This window comes from Alternaria novae-zelandiae (genome assembly GCF_023758075.1).
Source record: "Alternaria novae-zelandiae strain BMP 2774 chromosome Unknown scaffold_4, whole genome shotgun sequence".
In the NCBI taxonomy this organism is placed as follows: domain Eukaryota; kingdom Fungi; phylum Ascomycota; class Dothideomycetes; order Pleosporales; family Pleosporaceae; genus Alternaria; species Alternaria novae-zelandiae.
The window spans coordinates 1,637,415-1,656,480 of NW_026056964.1; the positions used below are offsets into that span (position 1 = coordinate 1,637,415).

At 51.5% G+C, this 19,066-nt stretch overlaps 7 protein-coding genes across 7 annotated transcripts; 6 read left to right on the forward strand and 1 right to left on the reverse strand.

The window, feature by feature from the left end:
• Positions 1-460: 460 nt before the first annotated feature.
• J4E88_003038 (uncharacterized protein) lies at positions 461-1,833 on the forward strand (the record flags this gene model as incomplete). Its single annotated transcript, XM_049396693.1, has 6 exons — positions 461-618; positions 672-992; positions 1,054-1,188; positions 1,244-1,321; positions 1,372-1,772; positions 1,808-1,833. The coding sequence occupies 6 exons, from the start codon at positions 461-463 to the stop codon at positions 1,831-1,833; spliced, it is 1,119 nt and encodes a 372-aa protein (XP_049258041.1).
• Positions 1,834-2,342: 509 nt separating this feature from the next.
• On the reverse strand, positions 2,343-3,519 carry TVP38 (Tlg2-vesicle protein; the record flags this gene model as incomplete). The annotated part of the gene is made up of 4 exons (XM_049396694.1): positions 2,343-2,935; positions 2,992-3,178; positions 3,239-3,312; positions 3,372-3,519. 4 exons carry the CDS (start codon positions 3,517-3,519, stop codon positions 2,343-2,345), a joined length of 1,002 nt encoding a protein of 333 aa, XP_049258042.1.
• Positions 3,520-6,092: 2,573 nt separating this feature from the next.
• On the forward strand, positions 6,093-8,249 carry J4E88_003040 (uncharacterized protein; the record flags this gene model as incomplete). Its single annotated transcript, XM_049396695.1, is given in 4 exon segments — positions 6,093-6,096; positions 6,116-6,180; positions 6,236-7,490; positions 7,597-8,249. The coding sequence occupies 4 exon segments, from the start codon at positions 6,093-6,095 to the stop codon at positions 8,247-8,249; spliced, it is 1,977 nt and encodes a 658-aa protein (XP_049258043.1).
• Positions 8,250-9,459: 1,210 nt separating this feature from the next.
• Positions 9,460-12,684, forward strand: J4E88_003041 (uncharacterized protein; the record flags this gene model as incomplete). The annotated part of the gene is made up of 2 exons (XM_049396696.1): positions 9,460-9,882; positions 10,288-12,684. 2 exons carry the CDS (start codon positions 9,460-9,462, stop codon positions 12,682-12,684), a joined length of 2,820 nt encoding a protein of 939 aa, XP_049258044.1.
• A 54-nt stretch (positions 12,685-12,738) lies between these two features.
• Positions 12,739-13,524, forward strand: J4E88_003042 (uncharacterized protein; the record flags this gene model as incomplete). The annotated part of the gene is made up of 1 exon (XM_049396697.1): positions 12,739-13,524. One exon carries the CDS (start codon positions 12,739-12,741, stop codon positions 13,522-13,524), a length of 786 nt encoding a protein of 261 aa, XP_049258045.1.
• Positions 13,525-13,958: 434 nt separating this feature from the next.
• J4E88_003043 (uncharacterized protein) lies at positions 13,959-14,833 on the forward strand (the record flags this gene model as incomplete). The annotated part of the gene is made up of 3 exons (XM_049396698.1): positions 13,959-13,966; positions 13,994-14,333; positions 14,405-14,833. 3 exons carry the CDS (start codon positions 13,959-13,961, stop codon positions 14,831-14,833), a joined length of 777 nt encoding a protein of 258 aa, XP_049258046.1.
• A 1,580-nt stretch (positions 14,834-16,413) lies between these two features.
• On the forward strand, positions 16,414-18,720 carry J4E88_003044 (uncharacterized protein; the record flags this gene model as incomplete). The annotated part of the gene is made up of 5 exons (XM_049396699.1): positions 16,414-16,422; positions 16,491-16,873; positions 16,922-17,079; positions 17,303-17,980; positions 18,041-18,720. The coding sequence occupies 5 exons, from the start codon at positions 16,414-16,416 to the stop codon at positions 18,718-18,720; spliced, it is 1,908 nt and encodes a 635-aa protein (XP_049258047.1).
• Positions 18,721-19,066: the final 346 nt, after the last annotated feature.

Consider the following 19,066-nt stretch of genomic DNA (forward strand, 5'->3'; position numbering starts at 1 on the left):
GCCAAGTTCTTGAATGCATGTCAGCCCGCATACACAAGCCTCTTTGCCCAGCCAGCCGAGTCCGAAATCGCGCAGAGCCCACATCAACAATCAAACCTCGGCGAGACAAGTCTTCGGGACAGCCCTTAGCTACTGCAGCCAAGCTACCATTCTCTTGGATCTCACCGCTTGATATGTTAATCACGACCACTGAGAAGGACATTAAGGTTACACGATGCTATCGGTCTCGGGGCATGAGGACGAATGCAGCAAGACGCATGAGGCGCGTACTACAACAAAGGAACTTTTTAGAAAGCGCGTTGGGGTCTGGAACGTCCTGACTGCGTCAATACGGTAGGAGGCTTCACTACTACTTCGCCGAAGTCATGGTCAGCACGAGATGTGGAGACTACATGTATGAAGGGCAGCTCGGGAAACATCTACATGATCTGCGGTTCTTAGAAATATCACACAATACAAGATGATAGAAAAGAAGACGGACGATTCCTTTGTCGCTCCCATACCATCGGATACCTCATACGAAGATGTCGAACCTAACGGCTTCGATGCAGTCGCTACCAAGAAGCTGCTCCGCAAGCTGGACTGGCATCTCATACCATTCATGTCACTGATTTATCTGTAAGCCCTTCTCCTACATACCATTTTCGTACCATCAACTGATCGCTGTATAGCTTGTGCTTCTTGGACCGCACCAACATCGGCAACGCTCGCCTTGACCACCTCGAACAAGATCTCAAGCTACACGGCCTCCAGTACAATGATTGTCTCGCCGTCCTCTTCCCCTTTTACATCGCTGCCGAGATACCATCGAATATCATGATGAAACGGACCCGGCCGTCTATCTGGTTGACATTCATCATGTTCTTCTGGTCACTAGCGATGATACTGCAAGGCTTTGTGCAGAATTATTCTGGGTTGATGGCTACACGAGTCTTTCTGGGAGTGTTTGAAGGAGGACTGTTTCCAGGTGTCAACTACTACATCTCGCAATGGTGAGTCTTCACTCCAGAAAGCTGGCAGACGAAACCTCAATACAGTGCTAACTTACCCAAGGTATGTGAGAGACGAGTGCGGCTTCCGCATGGCTCTCTTCTTCTCCGCTGCAACGCTCGCCGGAGCCTTTGGCGGCGTCCTAGCCCGCGGCATCGCCGAGATGTCCGGCGTTGGTGGAAAAGCCGCGTGGGCATGGTAACATCATCACTTACAAAAAGATCAAAGAGTCTACCCACTAACACGACTAAAGGATCTTCATCCTAGAAGGCCTCCTCAGCATCCTCGTCTCAACAATAGCATACTGGTGTATATACGACTACCCAGAAACGTCCGTCCCCACCCCTTTCCTCGCCACCACCTCATCTAACACCCACGCAGCGCCCGCTTCCTCACCCCCAAAGAACGCACAGAAGTCCAACGCCGCCTCCACGCAGACCATGGCCACCTTTCCAACGACTTCGATATGAAATACGTCTACCAAGCCCTCACAGACTGGAAGATATACATGTTCATGCTAATCTGCATGGCGGGCTTCTGTCCCATCTACTCTTTCGCCCTGTTCCTCCCGACGATCATCAAGAACATGGGCTACACTGCCAACGACGCGCAACTCATGTCCGTCCCGCCATACGTCTGCGCGTGCTTCTTCACCATCGCTGCGAGCTGGTATGCTGATCGCGTGAAGAAACGTGGTGTTTTCTTGATGGGCTTCCAGGTCGTGGCTATTGCGGGCTTTGCTATGCTTGCTGCGACGGGGAGGCCCAGTATACAGTATGCGGGTACGGTGCTGGCGGCAATTGGTATTTATCCGCAGATTCCGCTGGGGATGGCGTGGAATAGTGGGAATATTGGGGGGAGTTTGAAGAGGGGGACGGGCATTGCTATGCAGGTCATGGGCGGTAACTGCGGAGGTATCATTGCGAGTTATGTCTATTTGTCGCGTGATGGGCCTAGGTTTGTTGTTGGGCATAGCATCTTGATCGGATTCGTTAGGTGAGTTATCGTAAGATCGCATGATGTCGGTGATGCGGAGCTAACGTGTGGTAGCATGGCGTTCTTCCTGACGTTTTTCATGTCGACGTGGTGTCGAATGGAGAACGCGAGACGCGATAAGATTGCGTTGGAAGCCGGGGCGCAGGAGTTGACCGAGGAGCAGAAGTCGTTGGAGCGGGAGCTTGCCGATAACGTGCCGTGGTTTCGATATACCACCTAGGAGTGGGGTTAGCAGTCCAAAGTGACTGTCAGATCTGACCTTGAGTGTCTTGTGCATACTAAACCCATGCGGGTCATAACTTCATTATGGCATTAAGAATATAACAGTCTATGTATGATACAATCAGCAATTACGCTCAGAGCATTCTGGTGGGTTGCGTAGGCTGCATGGCCCACTCCGGAGGGTCCTCGTCATATCTCCTCTCCGTTGGTCGGTTGACTTGCGTTGGTTGCATAGATGACCAGATCGGAGGCCCCTCGTCGTATTGCGTATCGAACGCACGTTCAACATTTGGTACCAGCTCGACGGCTTCGGCCTTCTTGACCCTTCTGAGCTCTTGCTCCTCCAAGAGTGTCTTCTTCACCACGCGCATCTTCATGTAGATCCAGATACCCATGGCAATAGTGATGACAAAGATAGCGCCGAACATGACCGTCTTGATTACGTCGTCGTTGCTCTCCTGTAGGAGCAGTACACCGAGGTAGACGAGGAAAATTTGCTTGGGCAGAGAAAGGAAAGTAGCGACGACGAAATGCCAGAACTTGACGTCGCAGGTTGAAAATACGGCGGTGGAAAAATGCGCTGGAATGGCGGACAGACGGATGACGAGCACGATGGTGAAACCACCGTCACGCGTTAGACGGGCCATGGCGCCGTAGTTTAGATTGGTGCGCTCCAGTTTGAGAGCCTTGGAGCGGAAGGCGTATTTGAAAGCGTACCATGTGCCGACTGATTAGGATGTTAGTATGTATTGCATGGAGCTGTAATGATATGGTAAGGCTTACCTTCGCCAATGAATGTGCCTGCCGCAACAATGGCGAACCCAATCCACAGTCCATAGACGACACCACACAGCAGCGCAATGATCTCATGACCGAACAAAGGAGGGAAAGAAATAATGATAAGAATAGCAATGGGGATTAGCCATCCTGCTGGTAGGTCTCGCACTTTCTCGGACCACGGCCGTAATTTCTGCACAGACACCGTTAGCCACGTGTTCGTCGGCCCCAAGGCAAAACACCGAAGACTCACCTCAACGACGGCGTCGTGTTTTATCGTGATGATAACGGTCAAGATACCGATAACGATGAACAATATGTGCCATGCTATATGCTGAGTCAGCCAAAAATGTTCCGCGGTCGCATGGGCGGCGGCGTGGTCTTACGGATGTACTTAGGGGCGAGAAAGAATCTTTTCCAGTCAAACTTCTGGTACTCTGTTTCTTCTGGCGGGCCTTGCGACTTCTTTTTCTTTGGTGCTCCGTCCATCATGCCCGACATTTCAATGTCGCTTTCACGTTTGCGGAACCACATCGCGGAGGGTTAAAATGTGGTGGCGGGTTCCCGCGGAGGAGTCGCCGTGTTAGGAGGCCAGGTTGGGGCGTAACTGCTGCGCGTCCAGGGTCCAAGCGCAAAACGAAAGTGAGGTCGTGAGAATCGGTTATCGCTATCGCCCAACGACGTATGGGGAGCGCAGGTGGTGAGAAGGAACGCTGGGCAAAAGTAGGTCGGCGGTGCGGTTGCAGTGGGTGTTGGTGGCGCGCAGCAGGAAAGGGGAGTGATGTATCAAGCTTCGCAGTGAAACCGGCATAGCCACATCCGCGTAATCCAAGCTCTGGCCAATGGCGACGCGCCAGACGTTGCTATGTGAGACACTGGCGCGGGAGATCGGCGCTTGCAACCTGGCGCCAGTTTTAAAACCTATCACAGTTTCGCCTGGTTTGCGCATCATTCGATAGGATCGGCACGGAAAATTAAAGGTCTTGGGGTTGTGTGCTGTATCCATCGCCGTTGCAAAGTCGATACCCGAAGCGCCGGACAGATCTGGGGATGACTCTCGGCCGGGGTCTTTGAGAAGCTGGCCGTATAAAGTGGGCGGTGCATGCAGCGCCTCAGCCTTGTTCTCGTGTCCGTTTGGTGTCAGCTCAGACGAAAGGAAAGCCAATATTATATTTAGGTAGCGCCGTTGATCGCTATACATACACGCATCATCAACGTGGATGACCGTTGAAATATGTGGAGATCCCGGCGCGATGCGAAATGCCGCCGTGAATCTCATAGTTGATCCGGTTCAAAGGCATACATAACATGACAGATGCAGCCATGGACAAAGGGTGTTTTCTTCTCAGGCCGAAACATGATCACGTGCTCACCCATTGAGTCATGCATATGGGCAGGAAGGTGGCACCATGATGGTCCTAGCGGCTTGGTCACAAGGTCCGAAAGTGGAAGGATCTATTGATACGCTTTCCGGCAAACTATGATGTCTTCCCCCCAAACATTCGTCGCCACGAGGCTGCAAGGCACGAATCGCCATGAGCGTCATCCTGCGTTCTCACGCCTCTCTGTCGAAGTGCCCGCGTTTCCGTCATCATGGCACGTTCCGTGCGTCCTACCGGGCTTTACTCTCCCATTTACCTGAACCGGCGAGCGGCTCTCACGTCTACGAGACGCTTAGGCAGCCACTCATCGTCCTCATCTTCTTCTTTGGCATCTAGCTATCTCTCCCTGTTGCGCGTTAGATACCGGAGTGTTGCTAGCCAGATTCTTGACTTACGGTTGAAAGTTTTCGCGGCGCGATGATACAGTAAGAGTTCTGCATTATCTACGATGGTCGTCAGTTCTTGATCAAAAGGTTCACAAATACTGCGAGATTAGTCCTACTCACATGTATATCATAGGTTCCTGCCCCGAATTTGATCCTCAGAAGTGCTGCCAACTTCGCAGGGTCGATGTTACTCCCCGATATCGATTGCGCATCTTCAAAGTCCGACAGATCATCGTCTTCGTCGTACCTTCTTATCGAAGGGGTTGATACCTTGACGTATGCGACTTGTTTTGATGATGACATTGATGTCGCTTTTGACACACCGTTCAGTCGTAAGTAAAGAGTCTTGAAGGAAGTTGTGGTCTATATCTTCTTCCAAGAGAGGAGGACTTCGCCTGCGTATATACGCACATGTTATGACATTCTGAGGCTATTGGCAGGCTGAAGGGCGCGTGGATTACCTCAATTCAGCTGCGGCTGTGCAGTCCATGTGCCCACATACTCTAACGAGCCGTCCTAGGCAGCGAACGTCGGTTCGCCAGTGCTGCGCCATGCACTTCCGGATGTCACCCCAAACAGCTCACCGGCTGAGACATTGTGGAACCAATCAAATGCATCCGTCTAAATTATGGTGGCCGTGAAGCAGCCACATCTGACAACCCCAGGCACCGCAGGCACTGGACTCGAAGACGGGCGGTTACCACACAGGACTGACCGCTCAGCCTTGTGCGGCTCAAGGTCCTTCATGAGGCATCCACATATAACAATGCGATACGCCGTAGGGGCTGTTTCAAACTCAGACAGTTGTCTTTGTGCTGTGGACGATGCCTCCCTTCGCTCTGCGCGTGTCTAAGGCGGATGCCCCGCCAAACGAGGCGCGTCGGAGTCCGGTCAAAGGCCCCGCCCCTCTAAGCCTACGGGGCACAGAACAACGTACGGCTCAAACCGAAACCCACAACTCGCAACCGCCGAATGAAGCAAGAGAAGGGGTATCCATATCAAATCAGTCGCTGTCTGACGTGTTGGTACCTGGTCCGTGGCTTCCTGTTCTTGGACCTGGGCCTATCTCGCCACCACCAGCGAATCAACAGGATCCAAGTGGTTACTGCCTGAGCGACGATGGTCTTAGACCAAATCAGCACCCGATAGCCTCATACACCACGCCACGTCGTGACTCTTTCCATAGGCCATCGGACAGTAGCGTACATGGCGACGACAGCCCCCAGTCTTTTCGTGAGTCACAATCATCGGATTGTGACTCGGAAGCCGTCGACTCGCACACAGACAGGAACGCATGGCTAACTGCGCAATATCGTGGCTCGCCATCCTCATCCACGACATGGGTTGATCCTCATCCAGTAGGGATTCCCTTGCTCGACGAAGACACAGAAGCGGGAGCGGAAGATGCGCAATGGGAAAGTGATGAGGTATGCTTCGTCTTGAGAACCCAAAGCTGAGCCTTTCTGACTGGAGCCCCTTTAGCTTACCTCACTCGGCCATTCTCGCTCCTTCTCGGAAGGGTCATGGAATCCCGAGCGCGGCTATACGTCGTCGCTAGGTGTTCCGGCCTTTCGGAATTTCCTGGTATCACCCAAACTAAGCGTAACAAATATCTCAGACGCTGGCGATCAACAGCAACTGCATGAAGATCGGACTCTTCTGCGCCCGGAAGACTCATTGGATGAGGACCTAGCGCAGTCATTGGCCTCGTTATCACCGTTAGACGACAAGTATGAACTACAACAGGAGATCCTGGATGCACGCCGGAATACACGGGAAATTGAGAGCCAGACCGACACATTTGTCTCTAAAGCCAAACTGCGTCATGTGATAACGGTCGAGGCTGTGACGCGAGAACTAACAAGAACTGCGGCGCAACTTTCACCCGATCAAGTCACATTCTACGCAGAAACAGTGTGCGCAGAAACGGAGGATGAAGGGCAAAAGGGAACGACCAAGATCACCACGTTCCGCAAGATCTTTGCACTCTTGGTTCTAATCGAAGCCGTTTCTTCCGTCGCGGACTTCGTGAGAGAGGGTGTCACCGATCAGGATCTACCCCTCGTGAAACATGAACGAACCGGAGAACTGTATCGCAAAGGCAGCCAGTTTTGTGTTCCTCGTGGCTGCTTCAAGGGGTGGTCACCATTGAAACTCGAAAATTTTCAACGCTATCAATGGTGGCTACTTGCGACATACTTCTCACCACCCGACGATGACGGTGTAGTAAAGAACTACAAACTTCAAGACCAACACATCCTCCCCTTTCTCACCCCGGGGAATGCGCTGACCCAGCCCATTGACAAGACCGGTGGTTACGGAAGGGTAATCATGGTGAACATACCCTCCGATCACCACAATTTCAGTGATAAGCGGCTCTGTGAGCGCGGTTTCGCCATCAAACAGCAACTCTACGATGAGCATCGTGACGCTTATAAGAAAGAAATAGACATACTGATGAAATTCAGCGGCGGGCGAAGCCACCCACACATTGTGTCCTTGCTTGCAACATATGAGCAGTTCAACAGGTTCAATCTGATCTTCTACCGTGCAGAAGGTGATCTGTTCGACTATTGGAAGAAGCTCAACCCACACCCGGTTCTCCACCACAGCAATGTCAACTGGTTTGCAAAGCAATGCAGCGGGCTTGCCGAGGGCCTGTCGAAACTTCACAAGCTCCTGTCGTTCACCAAGCCTCAGCATAAGAACGAGGAGGAGCAATTGGAAGACACACATGGTATGTGATCTCAATCAAAGCGAGAGAACCGAAGAAATTGCGTCGTCTCTATTTTTGGGGCGAAATTTCGCTGGACACTGCTCTACATACAGCTAATGTATCACAGACACTACCGGGAACAACTCTACTCGAGTGGAAAAAATCGTGAGATTTGCACCATTGAGCGAGCGGGTCGACACAGGCTCGTCGATACTTTCAAACGGTGTGCAAGAGCGTCCGACGAGCCCATTCGGATGCCCCAACGACTTTGGCGATCAGGGTCTGCCGTCGCGTAGCCATCAACTCTACGATCATGCTAGCACGCAAAAGAAAGTATACGGCCGCCATGGAGACATCAATCCAAACAACATCCTTTGGTACGACGATGGCGATAACGAACACGATGGTCTCACGTTGCAGGGAACACTCAAGATCACCGACTTCGGACAAGCTGAGATCCACTCACTGGAGAGCAAGACCAATCGCCGAGAAACCCCTAATACGATGACTTACCGACCCCCCGAATGCGATTTGCCCAATGCGGATATGCGACAAACTTACGATATTTGGTGTTTGGGTTGCGTTTACCTTGAGTTTGTGGCTTGGTTACTAGGGGGTCGTGAGCTTGTGAGAAGATTCAAGAAGCTAAGGACGATGACTGACTACTTCCATCGATTCACAACTGTTGATACATTCTACGAAGTGGAGAAAGACCCTGAAGCTGCTGGGATACGGGCCAAGGTCAACTCAAGGGTCACCGCCGTATGTTGCACCTTTTGATGTCACAGCGCCCAGCTGACCAACTACATTAGTTTATCCAAGAGCTACATCGTCACTCGGATTGTACGGCTTACGTGCACGATGTACTGAACTTGATTCAGTTCGACATGTTGTTAGTAGACTCATGGGAGCGCAAACCTTGCATAAACGTCTGGCGAACATTAGACGATATGTACGCCAGGTGTCGCCGTAACGAAGAGTATGCGACGACGAGCAACCCTTGGTGCAACATGAGATCGACCGATTCGGCAGTCGAGCGATACATTATGTACAATCCGGAGCAGGCTATTCAGGATGATCTGCCAAGTCCGAGATCAGAAGCTCCAGCAGTCCAATCTGTCGCACCGAGAAGAAGACGGTTGAGTCGCATACCCAAACTCAGGTCGCCTATCCTCGCATAACCTCGATTGCCGTGTTCGGAAGTTTTCTTACTTTCAAGACGAGCTTTGGTGGCTCGGGAGTGACATGGATGTGTTCGCATTCCTTTTATTTCCTTGCCAAAGCTACTTGATCACCATACAGGCAAAGAACACATGAACATGAGTGTTTGCAGAGTATGCTCGTTGTATGAAGCGCCAGATCAGGTCATGTTGTAAACTAATTTTGCACTTGCGCTTTGCATCTGCCTGGTATAGCTACTTGCGCCAGCTGCGCATCAGCCTGACTCTGACTGAGAACACCCAGGTATGCGCGGTTCATGTCGCGAGGCTACGCGACAACGACGAGCCCGCTGATCACTGTGTTTGTAATTACGAGCGGTGTGCGGAATTGCTTTTTTGCTGTATCCCACGCAGGCGTTCATGCGCTTCAGGGAACAGGTGGGGTCCATCTGCACCTCGCCTGCGGGGTCCAATATTTACTGCGTACATCTGAACGCTTTGGGTCATTATCCCGTCTTTCGCAGCTGAGCTGAGCTGCGTTCACAAGGCTGAGCGTCACTCACGGCATTAACATCCCGGGGCTTCTGCTCTGATTTGATCATCTTAACAATGTGGCGCACATCCATCACAGATCGGACTTCAGCTCGCAGGCGGCTCTGCAGATGAACCGCATGTCATAAGGTGTTACATGTGTCCGCGAAACCTGGCTTTGCCGATCCGTAGGGACAGCCAGTCCTCGTCCCGAACATCAACCTCTCGAAATACAGCGTAACTTGTTTGCGCATGTTCGTGTCAAACCTGAAGGGACATACGTGAATCCAACCACAGCTATGTTTGCCGATACGGTCCTGTTCTACGCGTTCTTATTCGTCATCTGGTATCTGGTGTGGGGCAACAAAGCGCGTGCGATCCAGCCGAACCGACCCGAAAGCCTAGCCAACAACAAGGAGGAACACACCGAAGCACTCGCTCTAGCGCCCGGATTGAGCGACGACGAACTACAAGGTCTCACCCAGCCCAACACCTCAGGCTCCGATCTAGCCGAGGCTATACTCAGTCATTTCGCAACAGCAACTTTTCACGATCCAAACCGCGATTATCTCCCCGAAAATGCAATCAAGGAGCTCATCGTCCAGAGAGCTGTCGAGCAGGAGCTGGATAAGATTGAGAGGTCTCCAAGAGATCAGACCGCCAAGTGGAATCGTGAACGTCGATCTCAGCTTGCGACATGGATTCGTATCAAGGCTCCCAAGGTATTTGCGATCACTATACAATGCGACTTTGAGCCATCTCATCTGCTACTAGCCATGGCCATTTTCCAAAAAGGGGGGTTCACTGATGAGAAGCTACCAATTGATGACAAGCCACCAAGTCAACATTTATTTGTTCCACAGATCTGGAATCGACTCAAAATCGTCAACTTTCGAGTAAACCAGTGGAAATGTTTAGCTCCAGTATTCATACAGCAGAAGTATGGCTATGATCTGAAAGCGCAATGCATATTTCCATTCATCTCAGACGGGGCACAACCAAAGGACGGCGCTTTCAGTTCGGTATATCGGGTCACGATACACAAGGACCATCATGAATATCCAGAGATACAGCAGGTACGTTAGCAGTAGCATATATTAGATCCTTATCGCTGAACTCTTAAACAGGTGGCGCTGAAGGAGCTTAAAGTACCACAAGGAGAAAAGGACGCTGCTGGAACCGACCGGGCCTGGAATTTCGAAGCTACCGCTCTCGAAGCCATCAGGAAGCTCAACCATACCCATATCGTGAAGTGTATAGCAGCTATTCGAAGAGGTCACAGCCGCTACTTCATGTTTCCCTGGGCCGACGGGGACAGCTTGCGTGACTTTTGGGACCACACGCCACGAGAGGCCCCAGATGCTTGTATCATCGAACACACCATCGTTCAACTTAGAGGTATTGTCGATGCATTGGACCAACTACATAATTTCAACAGCGGGCGACCAGAACAGCATAGCGGAGCCGATGGCTTGACGATACGAGTGAACGACCCAAACGCTGCGGAATCGTATCTGAGCGGCGGAAGTGATGCCGGTAGCGATAGCGGGCTTGACAACGGGGTGGATGAATACAAGAATGCGGACAACGCAGAGTCCATCAGGCATGGTGATTTGAAGCCGGAGAATATCCTAAGATTTCTCACCAATGGATCTAAGTCTGGCCTGGGGACCCTGAAGATCGCAGATATGGGCCTGGCTAAGCGGCATGTAGTGGCTACGCAGTACAGACCGAAGCCTACAAGCACCAGATACGGTACCCGACGGTACGAAGCGCCTGAAACTGTTACTGGTCAGAATGCACGCTCCCGGCTCTACGACATCTGGTCAATGGGATGCATCACTTTTGAGTTCATCATCTGGATCTTATACGGCAACGACGAATTGACCAACTTCTACAAACAGATCGAGGGAAATGCACAACAGATCTGCCAGTACTACGAAGTCTTGGACGCGAGCGAACCGGAAAGTGCTAGAGTTCACCCTGTGGTCTTGAAGTGGATGGAGCACATTCAGAACAAAGATCCGGAGTGTTCAGCAGGGCGAACATCAGCGACCAAAGATTTGCTCAAGATTGTACGCGAGATGTTACTAGTCGTCAATCTTCCTCCTAACAGGAAGAGTGATACCCTGAGTGGTCGACTTCTTCAACCTCCAGCACTTGGTCAATCTGTTACAAGCTATCGAGCTACGGCTGCGCAGTTTCGGGACGAACTTGACGTTATATTGAGGAAGCGACACATGTCCACTTACATGTTCACTGGCAAAGACCGCACCAACGTCAGAACGCCAACCTTCACGGCCCCAATGCTATCGCCGAACAGTGCTAATCTTCCACTGAGCAGCCTACCACCTCCAGGGCCGCTCAAAAGTGGAGTTCTCGGCCAACCTATTGGCGCTGATTACACCCTTCCACCTCTCAAAGATTGGGAGTTTAATGTCGATAATGAATTCGCTCACAAAGTCGTCGCAATTGTCGATGGACAGGAATTTATCCCGCAACCAAACATCGCTCATCGAATTTGCGCCGCATGCTCGGCGCGTGACTTCCTACAAGGTGGTTTCAGCATTGAGGAGCGGGTGTCAACGTTGGAAGACCGTGCACCGGAATGCGATTTGTGCAGGATGCTGTACGAAATCCACAACCAAGCCGAAGAGCCCAAAGGAGACCCGGCGGTATTCCAGCGAGACCAGTCGAACATCATTTTGACGGGCGATTCGTATCCTGTTCTTTCTCTAATCAGAAGTCCAGAAACGGACCTTCCGTGTCCAATCCAAATTGGCTTTCCAGAGCTCCCAGAAGCTGGATCAGACGCGTTCTTCAGCATCATAAAGCTTTGGCTCAAAGATTGCGATACAAATCACACGGGATGTGAGGGGCTATACCATAGCCTGCCGACAAGACTCCTCGACGTGGGTACTCTCGGTACGCCTATGCTGCGCCTTGTCGAGACGAAGCGAGAGCAGATCCCGAGCAAACAGTACATCGCACTGTCGCACCCCTGGGGAGATACCACAAAGTACACACCGTTTTGTACCCTACCAGAGAATTTAGAGGATTATCTTCAGGCCATTCCCGAAGACGATCTTCCAGCAACCTTTCATGACGCTGTCAACTGCACCCGGAAGATTGGCATCCGCTATCTGTGGGTAGATTCGCTCTGTATCATCCAAGGTGAACACGGAGACTTCAACGATGAGTCTAAGAACATGGAGGCAGTCTTTAGTGGAGCGTATTGTGTACTTGCTGCAAGCCGAGCGAGCAATCAACGTGATGGCTTCCTTGATCCTAGGCCGCAGCGTGAGTATATCACTATTCAGCGAGACAACGAAAAGCCCTTCTTCGTCTGCAAGACTATCGATAACTTCAGTAAAGATGTTATCGAGGGGTCTTTGAACATGAGAGGTTGGGTGTTGCAAGAGCGCGCGCTGGCACGACGGACCATCTACTTCACCGAGAACCAGACATACTTCGAGTGCGGCCAAGGCGTTCGATGCGAAACCCTGGCTAAACTGCATAAGTAAGTCATGACAAGACATAGTGCTTGCTCGATCGTCACTGACCCACAGCCTAGCAATATGGCCGATTTCCTTGGTGACCCAAACTTCCCAAACAAGGCCATGCGGGCCAACCGCGCACGGAAGATTGCTTACTTTCAAGGCCTTTACAAGCAATACTCTCGTCTCGACTTCACCCGCTACTCCGACCGTCCTTTTGCCATTGCGGGTCTCGAGAAGCGCCTACAAAGTGCTTTCAACACAAAGGGAGCGTTTGGCATCTTTGACGATGGCGACAAAGAAGACGGCGGACTCTTCCATCGGAGTCTCTTGTGGCAACGCGGCGAAGAAAATGGGGATCTTCCGAACATGCCCACGATTGAGTTCCCACCAGCGCGCAAAGTGAATGTCCCAAGTTGGTCCTGGATGGCGTACCGAGGTGGCATAGACTATATCGATCCGCCTTTCGACCAAGCAGACTGGGAGCGCACGGAGATAATCCCGCCTTGGACTCGTGGAAGCAACAAACACTCCATAACAGATACAGGTCCCCAAGAGGACGAGATCGCCATCATAGCTCGGGTCCGCGACTTCAAAGTAGCGGGGAGATTGCCAGAGGAGGTCAAGATAACGTATGATGCTGAGAGGACAAGCGCGAGCGACGGCCAAGTCACTCAGTGTGTCATTGTCGCGAAGATGAAGGGCGGAAGCTCGAATCTGCTGAGGCGATACTACGTCTTGCTCGTCACAGCGACGCAGGGGACGACGGGGAGGGGCGAGAAGAGGTATAGGAGGGTGGGAGCGGGGTTCATGTTGGGAAAGTACATCTCATTGGAGGGCGAGGGTATCGCGGCGAGAATCGTTTAATGAAGTCAGTCGTCTGTTGCGCGAAATCGATGTCTATGTTGAAATCGGCTGTGTCAACTTTGTCGCGTGATCACGTGAGCTGCCTCCCCGCCTTAATTCGTGCGGCGCGGACTGATGCCTGGAGGACGCCTTAACCAATGACGATAACAACATCACGACGCGAGCCATGCCGCCAATGCACCAAGGGACGGCAGCTAAAGTCTGCCCTCCTACTGGAATCACTTGACCTTCCTCTTCTTATTCCTCTCCTCGTCGCGTCATCATGGCCGAGGCAGCAACACCATCGAACCCGGAAGAAGTCGCGCACGATGACCTCTGCCCCGTAAGTACCACCCGCGAATACGCGTATTCTTACTAACAAACTCCAGATTTGCCAACTCCTCCTCTTCACGCCCGTGAAAACCCAGTGCAACCACCTGCTATGCGCGTCCTGCATGGCACAGTGGTCCGACGCCTCCAACACGCACAGCATCGAACCCACCAGCTGGGACGTGAACCTCGAAGACTTCGATCCGAACTACGATCCAACGTACGACCTCGAGTGCAACTGTCCCATGTGCAGGACGCGTACTGCCGCAACTCCGGATAACGCGTTGGCAAGACAGTTGGAACAGAAATATCCTATTGTGTATGCCGAAAGGCGCATGGAAGAGGAAGAGGAGAGAGGGTCGCGCATTGGGCGTGATGGCTTTGAGGGCGTCATGATGCTCATAGGGAATAAGCATAGCCTTATTAGGAATGCTGGTGACGATAACGAGCATGACTGGACGTTCTTTGTGCGCACGTCGAGGCCGGATTTGGTTAAGGAGGTGCATATTTATCTGGTATGGTTCAAATTCCTATCTCACATTCCTTTTAGTTCAGCGCTAACACACAACAGCATCCTACATTCCGACGATCCCACGTCATTATCCGAAAACCACCTTATGAGTACAAAGCTCGAGGCTGGGGAACCTTCGTCATTCGTACCGAGATCGTACTCAAGCAGCCGTATAATTGGATTATGGATAATGCTGGCACCCGGCAGCAGGCTCTCGAGCTGGAATGGCCCCTCAACTTTGAACGGGAAGGCAGGCAGGGTAGAGTGAGAGCCAAAGTGAACAGACTTGATGCTGCAGCCAACAGCACCGGTCGCGTGTTACGGTCCAGGCATCCACCTCCAAGTGCACCCGTTCCGGATGATGACGATGACGAGCTAGACGACGATTACGAGGCCACCCAAGACGAAGACGAAGACGACGATGAGAGCTCATCAGATGAGGACTTTGAAGAAGGAGCCAGTGAATATGTTGAACCTTCACGAAGATAGCAACCGTGGACGCCATATCTTTCCAGCAAGGGCTTCGCGACGTTTTCAATTCGATCACGAACACCTGCCGATCATCTTCTCGAAATAGCCAATTCAGTGGCAAAGCTCCTCTTTTGGTCACTGAGCTGCGGATATGCATATCTTTGGGGAGAAGAAATCTAATGATTCAAATGTGCTGAAACTGTGCAGGCATTTTAGGACGCGGCTTGCTAGTAATCGCCGAACCGAACACCGTTAACCTCTACAACCTTTACTTTCATCTGTGTAACCACATGGAACGGTAGGCGCGTGTGCGTGTACTAGTCTGGAAGGGCGTGGTTCGCTGTTCGCATCTCATTCGCTCTTTCCGGCACTTGCGCTGGCATAGTCTTCCAAATTGAGACCTCACCAGCCAGCTGAAGGGCTTGGCATGCTACAGCGACATGTGCACTGTCTTGGCAAACGTCAGCAGGCTCGAAGTAGGGACAGTGTTCGGCGAATAAACGAATTCTCAGCCTGGTCCGCAGCATCTTGCGAAACCGAAGATTTGTGCACCCTGAGCTTATTTGAAAGCTTGGCGGCGCATGCTGGTACGTCCGACATTGGCAGTCATCCTGGCAGATCGGCACGGCTCAATGCTCCTGCACCGCTCACACCGACGCCATGGTTGGCTTTACCGATCTCCGATACACAGAGGTGTATCGTGCAACAACCACCATGCAGCAGATCTGCAAGGCTCACGGCAGACGGCGCTTCCTTGCCAACAGCTAACGACGCCTCCGTAGTGCAAGCTTCAAGAATACTCTTCGGATCACACAACCTCTCCCGGCATGCATTCGCTCTTATGCAAGCCTCTCCGTTGACACAACGCGGTTTCCGTTGCCTGCGCCCCACTGGTATTGTTTCTAGAAGCGTGATACTAGGACCTAACGGCCCCCCAGATACACAGATCTAAACGATCGTTCGGTACAGATGGCTCACTTAAGCTTTCTACCACAGCAGTGCTACTCTTAAATTGGGCATGTTACGGGGCGAAGGCTTACCACATACAGCGATGGCCTTACAACTACCCGTCGTCGATTACGGACCGACGCGATCTGACCAGATGTTTCACCGTCACGAAGCAACATCCTCGTAGCTGGCGTCTTGTATATATGTTTAGGTGTTGTAGCTGCCTTGTTGTTCAGCTCTCTCATCAATCCAGTCATACCACCACCCACGATCATCAGTTTCTTCCATTTGTTTCATCATGGATCTTGCACGTTATTTCAGTTTACGGCGGAAGACTACTGGCAGTCACAACAGTACTCACGCAGCGCATGGAAAAGACAGGACTTATCTGCCCCTACTTGCAAGTCCCATCAACGAAGATGTCCTCGAAGTGGTGTCGGGTAACTCTTCAGATTTGGAGAAGGTCAACACCCACACAAGCACACTCGACAGTTCGAACGAAACGACTACATTTGCTGGAAATGGCAGGACGAGCCGCGGAAATATCATCGTTTACAAACAACACACCGAAGCCAGTACGATCGAGCTCTTCTACGATCTCTTCTTTGTTGCCAATCTTGCGTACTTTACAGCTATGCATCAGCATACCGATGCAGAATGTATGTACAGCTCTCACATCTTGGATACACTAGCTAATAGACTACTAGCACTCATCAACTACATCAAGCTCTTCACACTGATGTGGTTCACCTGGCTAAGCGTCACACTTTTCGACGTGCGCTTCAGCATCGACTGCGTCTGGAACCGTTTTCACAAAGCCATACAGTTCGGCATCTTCACAGGCTTTGTGTATGCCGGCCCCGTTTTCGACAAGTACAGCACCAGCGGTGTCGAGAAATCCTACCGGAATTTTGCTATCGTGCTCGTCATCGGCAGAATCGCAATCGCTGTTCAATACGCCGTGGTTATGTGGCAAGGTCGCATGTTCCGCCAGACATTGATTCCGTTAGGGCTCAGTGCAGGTGTACATGCTGCTGCTGCGATATGCTATGCCGTTACCATGGTTGTGTTTCCCAAGGGCCGTGTTGGTCTTGAGGAACAACTTGCATGGTGAGTAGTACATATTGAGTCAGGTTCTCAAACTAACAGAAAGCATAGGGTCATCATATCCATTATTGAAGGTCTTCTAATCTTCCTCATCGCCATGATTTGGCGCATCATCAGTTTCAAATACACCCATCTAGCGGAGCGACTGCAACTCCTTACGCTCATCATCATTGGGGAGGGTATCATCGGGATGGTCAAGAGCGTGGCATGTATTACCAAAAGCCAAACGAGCAACAACATGAGTGAGATTGGAACTGTCGTCGCGGCCATTCTTCTCTTGGTATGCAGACAAGAACCTAACAACTCAAAGACAGCGCTAATTGGGCCTTTAGTATCTTCTCTGGATGCTGTACTTCGATCAGCTTTCCCATGATCGTTTCGGAACCGTGCGTCAGCAAGTATGGGCTCTACTACACTATCCATTGCATTCAGCAATTCTCCTCTGCGTCGAAGGCAACACCTCTCTCATCGTGTGGAACTCAGCCGTGCAAGCTCTTAAGTGGATTTGGTCGTTCAAACCCGAGAACTACTACGACCCAGCCAATGGCTACTCGGACACCGACAGCTACATCGACTACCTCAATCAGAGCATGAACGCTATCAACGGGAGATTCAAGAGCAAAGCCTGGAACACTACATACAACTGGAACACGAACTTCACTGCGATCGAGAATTACACTGCAACGTACGGCTTCAAATCAAACGAATGGAACAATCGAACCGGCGACGTTGTCCGTCACATGTTCGACAGGGCGCAAGTCTTCGTGTACGAGGCACATTATGACTCTCTTGCGAAGCTCAACGCCGTTGCCGCGACTACAGCTAGTCCGCGGAACAAGCTAGATGCTGTTTCCGATGTCTTCAACACCACTACCATGCAGTTCTTCATCGGCGCAGGCTGTCTGCTGTTGGTGCTGGCGATCATGTACTGGTTCAACAAGATCCACAAGACGAAGTATGAGTTCGGCGAGATCATCAACAGAGTTGTTGTCGGCTTTACGCTTATCATCCTGGGAATCTCTGTCGTCATTGCGGACAAGACCACCAGTGGTTTCAATTTCAAGGGGAGTCATTGGATGATTCCCATAGTGGTGCTGTTCTTTGCTGCAGGTAAATGTCCTCCATATTTGTTATCGAGAGACTGAGACCATATGCTGACTTCTTTGCCAGTACTGTTTTTTGACAACATCCTACTTGTTGTCGCACAATACACCAGCCGCCATCCACGTCACTCGCACAACCGCGATATCTCATGGGGTAACAGGACCCTGAACAACGACAGCGACGACAACGAAACTGGCGGTCTCATATCGAAACACCCCAGCCGCGCACCAAGCCCTGGCGGCACACCCAAAGGCGCGCCTCGCAGCCGAAGCCACACACCAACACCTCCTTTGAACAGAGTTCAAACCGCGTACACACCATTCGCAGACTCGCCGCCTCAGCCCCGCGACTTTGTCACAGGTCCATCAAACGGCAAGGCTAGAATGCTAAGTCACAGTCCTGGCCCAGCGGTTGACAGTGAAGCCACACTCCAAGACGAAGGCAACCACGCAGGGCATGGCCGCGGCAGAGCCAACACGGCTGACTTCTCGTACGAAAACACGCCTACCAGTGCTTTACCCAGGAACCAAGGGCTAGGCATTGGTATCACGGTTCAGCGAGCCAGTACACCGAGCTTGTACGGTAGCAATCACCAGAATGGTGACCTGCGAGAGAAGGCTACTTGGAAGAGCTTGGGCGTTATGACTGAAAACGATTATGAGGGAAGGGGATATGGTGATGCTGGATTGCAGCAACCGATGCGTGCAAGGGCTGTTAGCTTTGAGAATCATGGGCCTGGCGCTTGATCATCTCTACTGACATGGCATACGTCGCGCATATGTGGTGGATGAATTGATAGTTTAGCGTGCATTTTGTCGGTGTTCTGTACTCCGGTTTTGCATTCTAGCTGCTTGATTATTTTGCGCGTAGAAAGCGTAGATCGTAGTCAGCCATTACTTTTATACATCTTATTACCTTTATTTCCTCGCCGTCATGTACCTCATAAAGCCAGCACACTTCTGCATTGGGCAGAAGCAATAGTTCTGGAATGGCTATCACATCATACCAGCTCAATTACTCAAATTGTCCATCGCACCACACGAATCATCTCATTCCATTAGGTACTCACCTTCCTCTCGCATCGTAACTCCA